General features: G+C 50.7%; 1 protein-coding gene across 1 annotated transcript; it reads left to right on the top strand.

Moving 5' to 3' along the window:
* Nucleotides 1-4,241: 4,241 nt before the first annotated feature.
* HDDC3 (HD domain containing 3) lies at nucleotides 4,242-5,739 on the top strand. The gene is made up of 4 exons (XM_066240010.1): nucleotides 4,242-4,387; nucleotides 4,701-4,756; nucleotides 4,866-5,106; nucleotides 5,269-5,739. Exons 1-4 carry the CDS (start codon nucleotides 4,276-4,278, stop codon nucleotides 5,397-5,399), a joined length of 540 nt encoding a protein of 179 aa, XP_066096107.1. The 5' UTR covers nucleotides 4,242-4,275; the 3' UTR covers nucleotides 5,400-5,739.
* Nucleotides 5,740-9,448: the final 3,709 nt, after the last annotated feature.

Raw genomic sequence — 9,448 nt, 5'->3', positions numbered from 1 at the left:
GAGGGGGCGGGGCCCACGCGCGCTTGCGCCAGGTCGGGGCGGGGCGGGGCGGGGCGCGGCGGGGCGCTCGGCCGGTCCGCAGGCGCAGAGAAGCTTCTGGCGCGCCTAGTCTGTTCCCACTGAGACCTGCAGGGGGCGCGCGGCGGAAGACCCAGAAGGAGACCCGCAGCATCCCAAGCCCCGGCCTCAACCGCTGCAGAAGTGCACGAGGTCTGCGATCACCAGGGTCACGAACAGCAGCCTGTAGAGGCCCAGCACAGGAGGGGCCCGGGCCTCTGTGGGAGAGGGAACAGTATCAGGACTGGCTCTCACTAGTGCAACCTATGGGTAACAGAGCCCCTGAAAGTCCAGAGAAAGCTCGGGGCTCCTCCCCGGAAAAATGCAGAATTTGTAAACACAAACAGGGGAGCTGGCAGGTACCTTTAAGCCACCCATGTAAAGATTCAGGATTGTAAACCCCACCTATAATGTATGTGTAATTCACAGAGTACCGGATCCTGTCAGTCTTGACACTCTCCCCACAACGCATGCATGGCTCCCCGTTACCCGCTTTCACAGTCCCCGAACTTTTCTTTCACCAAATTGTTTGTAATGAGGTATTTACATGATTTTCTGTTTGAGGTCTGTCTCTCCACTAGTCTGTAAGCTTCAAGTCTCCCACCCCGGAATTTAAGAACAGAGCTCCAGATCCTGAAACTCCCTGGCAGTGTTCCTGTGGCTTTGGACCTGGAGTTCTCACCTGAGGATGGGCTGACGCTGAAAACCAGAGGTTGACCTGGAGTAGGCCCTCAAATTCAGCCCGGGTCCATCAAGAGCCCCCTGTAGCATGCAGGTGGCAGCAGTAGGCTTCCTCTAGAACAGGGGTCCCCAAACTACGGCCCCCTGAGGCCATTTATCCGGCCTCTGCCGCACTTCCGGAAGAGGCACGGTGGTCAGTGAGAGGAGCATAGTTCCCATTTAAATACTGGTCAGTTTGTTGATTTAAATTTACTTGTTCTTTATTTTAAATATTGTATTTGTTCCCGTTTTAGTTTTTTTACTTTAAAATAAGATATGTGCAGTGTGCATAGGGATTTGTTCATAGTTTTTTTTATAGTCCGGCCCTCCAATGGTCTGAGGGACAGTGAACTGGCCCCCTGTGTAAAAAGTTTGGGGACCCCTGCTCTAGAACATTAGATAGCCGAGGACCAAAGAAACCAGGGTAGTGGTGGCCAGTGGCATCCCGGGTGCTTTGGCACAAGTGAGGGTGCTGAAGGGACAGGGGAGCTGGAGACAGGCAGAAATGATCTGTCTACACCCTAATCCAACCCTTGTAGAGAGTGAAAAGAGTCCAGATCCAGCTGAGAGAGTAGGGGACCTGAAGGGGGATGGGGGTGGAGAGTAGGAGGAGACTGCTGTACCTGAGAGAGAGGTTGGCTGGGCAAGGGTCATCCAGCTGAGGAGTAGCAGTAGTCCCACGGACAGCCTCTTCTGTAAGCCCCTGAGAGGTCACCACCTCTTCCCTGGTCTTAGGAACCCCAACATCTCTTACTAAGCCATGGCTGCAGACAATAAGAAAATAACAATCAATGCCCCAATGCCCTTGGGCACTACGAGCACAGACCTGAAGCTTCTCTGTCACTAGAAAGAGTTGAAAATGACTGAGTTCCACCCTGGCTGGGTAGTTCACTTGGTTAGAGCATCATCCCAATACCCCAAGGTTATGGGTTCCATCCCCAGACAAGGCACATACAAGAATAAACCAATGGCCTCACCAGTGGTGGTACAGTAGATAAAGCATTGACCTTGAATGCTGAGGTCACTAGTTTGAAGCCCCACCTGGTCAAGACACCTACATGAAGCAACCACTAGTTGATGCTTCCTGCTCCTCCCCCTCCCCTTCTTCTCTCCTCTTCTTTCTCTGAAATCAATAAATAAAATCTTTAAGAGAAAAAATCAACCAATGAATGCATAAATAAGTGGGGAAAAGTGTTTCTCTCTCTCTCTCTTCCTCTCTCTCTCTAAAATTAATTTAAACATTTTTTTTTTTTTGTATTTTTCTGAAGCTGGAAACGGGGAGAGACAGTCAGACAGACTCCCGCATGTGCCCAACCGGGATCCACCCGGCACGCCCACCAGGGGGCGACGCTCTGCCCACCAGGGGGCGATGCTCTGCCCCTCCGGGGCGATGCTCTGCCCCTCCGGGGCGTCGCTCTGTTGCGACCAGAGCCACTCCAGCGCCTGGGGCAGAGGCCAAGGAGCCATCCCCAGCGCCCAGGCCATCTTTGCTCCAATGGAGCCTTGGCTGCGGGAGGGGAAGAGAGAGACAGAGAGGAAGGAGAGGGGGAGGGGTGGAGAAGCAGATGGGCGCCTCTCCTGTGTGCCCTGGCCGGGAATCAAACCCGGGACTTCTGCACGCCAGGCCGACGCTCTACCACTAAGCCAACTGGCCAGGGCCAATTTAAACATTTTTAAGAAAAGTGATTGAGTTTCTATCTTTTGCTGAAAAATTTGGGGACTGTGGCTCCAAGCTGCCTAACATTTTCTGAGCTGTAGGGTAAAGGCTCAGAAGACTAAAGGGCAGAATTTAGGGGTAAGAAGTTGAGTCATTAGCCTAAAGAACAGATAAGCACTTGGAGCCAGATAGGTTTCTCTCCACCCACTCTCAACTTTCAGGCTTCTGTTAGAACCCTGGGAATTCTGACTGTTCCATTTCAGGCCCCAGAGGCCTCAGTTCAAGTGTTTGGAACTTCTCATGGCAACCACCAGGAGGAGCTGAAAACCAAAGGTGAGTCCTTTCAATGACTTTTTCCCTTGAGCAGAGGCAGATTAAGGTCGGTTGAGACCCCTGGCACAGAAGAAAATACTAGACCTCTTAAAAGAGAGAGAGAGAGACAGGGAAAATGAAAATACATGTTAACCATATTTTTAAATAAATAAAAAATATGTACTATTTATTAATGTTAAAATTGCACATATGAAACCAAGTTTGGTATCATTAGAAAAAAGTGTAGGCCTGACCTGTGGTGGCGCAGTGGATAAAGTGTCGACCTGGAAATGCTGAGGTCGCCTGTTCGAACCCTGGGCTTGCCTGGTCAAGGCACATATGGGAGTTGATGCTTCCAGCTCCTCCCCCCCCTTCTCTCTCTCTGTCTCTCCCTCTCCTCTCTAAAATGAATAAAAAATAATAAAAAAAAGAAAAAAAGAAAAAAGTGTAAAGTTGGGGGTTTTGTGGGGCCTTTCAGAAGTCGGGGCCCAGGTGCGCGCCCAGTGCGCCCTCCGTTAAATCCGCCTCTGCCCTGAGCCCTCATCTGCCCCAGCTACCAGCCAAAACTCAAAAGTTCCTGTCTGGTTGGAGTTTACTTAGCAACTAGCTGATCCCATGTCACAGGGAAAGCTCTTCCAGGTTCTCCAAGTGCTCTTAGCCCTGAGACCTCATAGCTGCTGTTCCCTGAGAAGGACGGGGCTGCCCGCCAGCAGTGTTAAGTGTTATTCTAGGGCCTACCTGAGGCTCGACAACATCATGCTCACAGAATAGCAGTGGTAACACACATCACCCTGGAGTCCACAGCAGGTGCCTGAAGCAGGAATGCCTGCAAAATTTTATAGAGTACTTTGAGAATCTTCAGAGCATTGACAGATTGAAAATTGTCTTTTCATGGGGGGAGAAGTCCCTCCTGGGAGAAACTGGTTCTGACCTTAAGGCTAGGTGCACTGCCCTTCCACATTCTTAACAGTCACCTATGCCTTCCTGCCCTGGACTTGGCTCACTGTGAAGCCATTGTTGGTTTTTTTTGTTTGTTTGTTTGTTTATTTGTGTTTTAAGTGAGAGAAGGGGAGATAGTGAGACAGACTCCTGTATGCTACTGGGAATCCACTGGGCAACCCCTGTCTGGGACTGATGCCAATACTCAACCAGCTAAAGCCAAGAGCTAAAAAGAGAGACAGAAGGGGGAGAAGGGGAAAGAGAAGCAGATGGTCGCCTCTCGTGTGTTCTGACCAGGTATCGAATCTGGTTGTCACGCGGGGCCAAAGCTCTATCCACTAAGCCAACCAGCCAGGGCCACCACTTTATTTTTTTCTCTGTCTTGCTCCTCCCCACATACTGTGGACTCTTCTTGCGCCCCCAGCAGAGCGCACTGAACTAGATAGAAGCTGCCACACACACCAGGACCGCCCCCTCAAGAGGAACCCGACTCTACAATCCTGGTACCTCCGCAGTGCCAGGGGGCGCTGTGGAGCTCAGCCCGGGCTTCCTGGACACTCTGGACCCCAGTCGCCCGCCCCAACCGCGCGATGGGTTCCGAGGCGGCGCAGCTGCTGGAGGCTGCGGACTTCGCGGCTCGCAAACACCGACAGCAGCGGCGGAAGGACCCCGAAGGGACCCCTTACATCAATCACCCCATCGGTGGGCGCGCAGCCCAGGGAGCAACCGCAGCGGTGTCGGGGGGAGGTGGGGCATGTACCTGATTGAGCACCTACTGTGCACCAAGCTTTGTGCCAGGCGTTGGTGTTTAAACCTCAAACAATCCGGGCGATGGGCATGACTGTTCTCTGTGTACAGTTGATACCCAAAGAAAGTAAAGGACTTGCCCGAGGTCACCCAGTTAATGAAAGGCCGCATTTGGCTCTACAAAACCCAGAAAACGCGGGCCTAGGACACCCCCACCCCACGGCACCCCCCGCCTCTCCAGGTCTTATTTCCTGCTTTGCCCCGTCAGGTGTGGCTCGGATCCTGACCCATGAGGCGGGAATCACTGACATTGTGGTGTTACAGGTAACTTTCCTACTCCTTTGACAGAAGGCTGGGGTGGGGGTTGGGGCCCCATTCAGCTCTGGGCACGCCTCGGCTGGCGTCACAGGGCTGAATAGAAACCTGTCCCCAGGCAGCCCTGCTTCATGACACGGTGGAGGACACAGACACTACCCTGGATGAGGTGGAGCTGCACTTTGGGGCACAGGTGCGGAGTCTAGTGGAGGAGGTAACAGATGACAAGACTCTGCCCAAGCTGGAGAGAAAGAGGCTGCAGGTGGAGCACGCTCCCCACAGCAGCCCAGGGGCTAAACTAGTGAAGCTGGCGGACAAGCTGTACAATCTGAGGGACCTGAATCGCTGCACCCCAGAGGGTAGGATCCCCTACTTGCTCTGAGGGAAAGGGGAGGGTCCACCTTTCAGAACATCATACCATCAAGAAGTCATCTTATGGTCCTGCACCAAGCCATCTAGGAAGTTAGCAAATTCCAGTGCTGTCCTGGACGATCGTGAGTTTTCTGTCCATTCACATACAGGATGGTCCGAACATCGAGTCCAGGAATACTTCCAGTGGGCAGCACAAGTGGTGAAAGGGCTTCAAGGAACAAACCAGCAGCTGGAAGAGGCTCTAAAGCAGCTGTTTAAGGAGCGGGGTTTGACATTCTAAGTGGTGTTTGGAGCCATCAGGTGACACGGACTCCAGCCCCGTCCAGGCCAGAGGGGACTCATTCTCCAGCCTTTCGGCACCTCTTGAGTTCTCTCCATGGTTCGCTCAGCCCAGCGACCAAAATATTTTTTTCTGAGATCTCCTGCCAGCTAAGCTGAGCCTGAATTGTGGGAGTCAGACGCACCCCACCCATTTCTAATGCATTCACTGCCTTTCAGGCCTTAGGTCTGTTTGCCATTTTGCAAGGTGGGATCTCTGGCCCCTCAGGTACTTACTTGGTTTATATAAACACTAATTCATAGTCATTATGAAAAATAAAGAATTTTGGGTAAACGTTTCAGTTGCTGTGGCTCCTTCTCCAGTCTCTGGAGTGGGGAACCCGTAGGTGGGATACCTCCCCTGCCCCTGAAACGGGTCCCTAAGTTTGAGGGCCTCAACCTCTCTGAGCCTGGCTTCCTTATCAATGAGGAAGGTTGTATAATCCTCAGCGTTATATTACGGATGTCCTGAAGGAGACTGACAGATGCTCACAAAACAGTAATCGTCCTAGATTAAGTTGAACCGGGTGACATATGTATTATGGCAAAGCCAAAGCTGTGCCACCGGCCTACTTGAAGCTCTTGCTGAGCACGGGAGATTCCCCCACCAGCAACATGATAGGCCGGGTGGGGCACTTTACCCCCCCCCACCCACACACACACACACACGCACGCACACCCCCACCGGGGTCGCCACCTTAACACATTGCAGAATTTTTTGGTTGCTAAGCCACCGGGACTTCCGGGTAGCTCCGGAAGTGGTCCCGCTCACGCAGCCCGGCGGTGGGCGGGGCCTAGGAAGGCGGTGGCGTTGTGTGTGGTTTCCGTGGGGGCGGGGTTCACCAGGTGATGGGTGTTTTGGTGGTCCCTGCAAACCCGCTGAGGTTTATTAGCCCCCACCCCTTGAAAAGGATACATCTGAGGAATGAAGAAATTGTTAGCTCAAACCTAACAATTCCAGGGAGAGGGAGCTGTTAGAAGGGAGGTAAGGGAGATGTTGAGGGGAATACGGGGGAGGGGGGATGCTTTTGGGGAGACACTAGAATCTATGTAAACACAAATAAATTAATTTTAAAAAAACCTGGGGATGCTTTTGGGGCAACACTAGAATCTATGTAAACACAATAAATTAATTTTTAAAAAAACCCTAACAATTCCACTTCTTTCTGAACCACCATGGTTTTTCACCCAAAAAAGGTCCAGTAAAGTTTCTGCAGGGAATAAAGGGCAACAAAAAAGGTGATTTTAAAAGGAAAGGGAGCTCTCTCTGGGGAGCAGGCAGGTGCTTTTTTGCTCCTCCCCCTTCTTCCTCCACGAGCCTGCATCTCCCAAACTCTAAGGGACCCCAGAGATTTGCAACCAGGGACAGTGGCAGCTCATGCCAGGCTAACCCCCTGAACCTGTCTCCAAGGCCCCCTTTTCTCTGACGTCCCAGCGAGCCAAAACAGCCCAGACTAGAGTCTCCTGTTGCTTCTGTCGTAAGCCCTTCCTTGTTTCACTGTCCCTAGCTATAGTGAACTCTCAAAAAGGAAATGAGTTTCAGAAATGTCCCAGATAAAGTTTAAAAGTTCAGTTAAGCCTCTTAAGGCAGTGCTGAGTGTGGTACTTTTTGGAGAAGTTGGGTTTTTGGGTTTTATTTATGTGAGAGTAGGGGAGATAGGAAGACTCCCGCAAGTGCCTCAAACAGGATCCATCTGCCAACCCCATCTGGGGGCCATACCAAGCTATTTTTAGTGCCTGAGGCTCTCCAGCTCTGGGCCACACTGAACCTGGAACCAATTGAGCCACTGGGGGTAGGACAGAAAGAGGGAGAAAATGGAAGGGGGAGAAGCAGATGGTTGCTTCTTTTGTGTACTCTGACCAGGAATTAAACCCAGGATGTCCATATGTCAGGCCAACACTATTCACTGAGCAACTGACCAGGTCCTCATTTCTTTAAAAATTAGGTTTTCAAAGGTTAGGATTACAGGATTTAAAAAACAATATTTACCAAACTTTTCTTTTCTTTTTTTTTTTTACAGAGACAGAGAGTCAGAGAGAGGGATAGACATGGACAGACAGGAACGGAGAGATGAGAAGCATCAATCATTAGTTTTTTGTTGCGCATTTTAACACCTTAGTTGTTCATTGATTGCTCTCTCATATGTGCCCAGACCGCAGGCCTTCAGCAGACAGAGTAACCCCTTACTCGAGCCAGCAACCTTGGGTCCAAGCTGGTGAGCTTTTGCTCAAACCAGATGAGCCTGTGCTCAAGCTGGTGACCTCGGGGTCTCGAACCTGGGTCCTTCCACATTCCAGTCCGATGCTCTATCTACTGCACCACCGCCCTGTCAGGCTATTTACCAAACTTTTAAAATTAGTCTGCAGTTTTTAAGTGGTTTAAAATTTAAGTTTCAGGCCTGAAGTTGCAGGCTTGACCATGGGGGTCGCTGGCTTGAGCAAGGGGTCACTCGCTCTGCTGCTGTAGCCCCCCCGGTCAAAGCACATATGAGAAAGCAATCAATGAACAACTAAGAAGCTGCAACAAAAAATTGATGCTTCTCATCTCTCCCCCTTCCTCTCTGTCCCTATCTGTCCCTCTCTCTGTCTCTGTCAAAAAATATATATTTTTTCACTTAGCATTCTTAAGTATTAAAAGTGAGGGGGGCCCTGGCCCATTGGCTCCGTGGTAAGGCGTCAGCCCAGCGTGTGGATGTCCCGAGTTCAATTCCTGGTCAGGGCACACAGGAGAAGTTCCATCTGCTTCTCCACCCCTTCCCTCTCACTTCTCTCTTTCTCTCTCGCGCGCTCTTTCTCCTCCCCTCCTGCAGCCAAGGCTTGATTAGAGTGAGTCAGCCCCGGGCACTGAGGATAGCTCCATGGCCCCTGCCTCTGTTGCTAAAATGGCTCTGGCTACAATGGAGCAAGGGCCCCAGATGGGCAGAGCATCACCACCTAGTGGGTTTGCCAGGTGGATCCCAGTTGGGACACATGCGGGAGTCAGTCCCTGCCTCCCCTCCTCTCACTAAAAAAAAAATTTTTAATGTTGAGGGGCAGCAGTATAGCTATGCTTACTCCTCTAGTTTGGACGCAAATCTCTAGGAATTCCAACTGGGAAACCCATTTTTTAGAACTCAAGGCTTCCACATTCAATGCTGTGTCTTAAATCTTCAAGCCTTCACATCCCAAATGCCGAGAAGTCCCATTCCCAACCCCACTAGTGCCCAGACTGCCTAATTATGTAGTCTCTTCCGGTTCAGGTTTATTCTTAACTACAGAGGTCCAAAGTCAGGAGCTAAAAAAGAAGAAAAGGAAATTAAACAAAAAACAAACAAAAAAAAATGGATGGAGGCTCTTTGCAGGCCCACTTGGTCCTGGCAACTGATTTTTTTTTTTTTTTTTTTTTTGCAAGAGAGGGAGAGTTTGAGTTGGGGGGGGGGGCAGTGAAAAACAGGAAGGGAGATGAGAAGCATCAACTCATAGATGCAGCACATGCCTTGACCAGGGTCTCCAGCCGAGCCAGTGACCCCTTGCTCAAGCCAAGTGACCTTAGGCTTCAAGCCAGTAATATTTGGGCTCATGGAGTCATGTCTATGACCCCACGCTCAAGCTGGTGTGCCTGTATTCAAGCTGGCAACCTCAGGGTTTCAAACCTGGGTCCTCAGCACCCTAGGCTGACACTCTATCCACTGCTCCACTACCTGGTCAGGATTTTTTTTTTAATTTATTGATTTTAGTGAGAGAGGAAGAGAGAGAGAGAGACAGGAATATATTGTAGATCTGTTCCTTATGTGACCTGACTGGGGATCAATCTGGCAACCTCTGTGCTTCAGGGTGATGCTCTAACCCATTGAGCTATCTGGCCAAGGTGAATTTCTGATTCTTAAGTAAAATTAAAGTTTGCTATGAAGCTTCTGGTCCCTCTAAAAGAGCCTGAGTATCATCAGCAGAATGTGGTAAGCAAGTCAATTTAAGGTTAAAGATGTTGAGGTTATGCTCTGACCAGCTGTTTCAGTGGTAGAGTGCTGGCTC

The sequence above is a fragment of the Saccopteryx bilineata genome, chromosome 7 (assembly GCF_036850765.1).
Source record: "Saccopteryx bilineata isolate mSacBil1 chromosome 7, mSacBil1_pri_phased_curated, whole genome shotgun sequence".
Taxonomy (NCBI): Eukaryota; Metazoa; Chordata; class Mammalia; order Chiroptera; family Emballonuridae; genus Saccopteryx; species Saccopteryx bilineata.
This window is presented reverse-complemented; position numbering and strand designations above follow the sequence as displayed.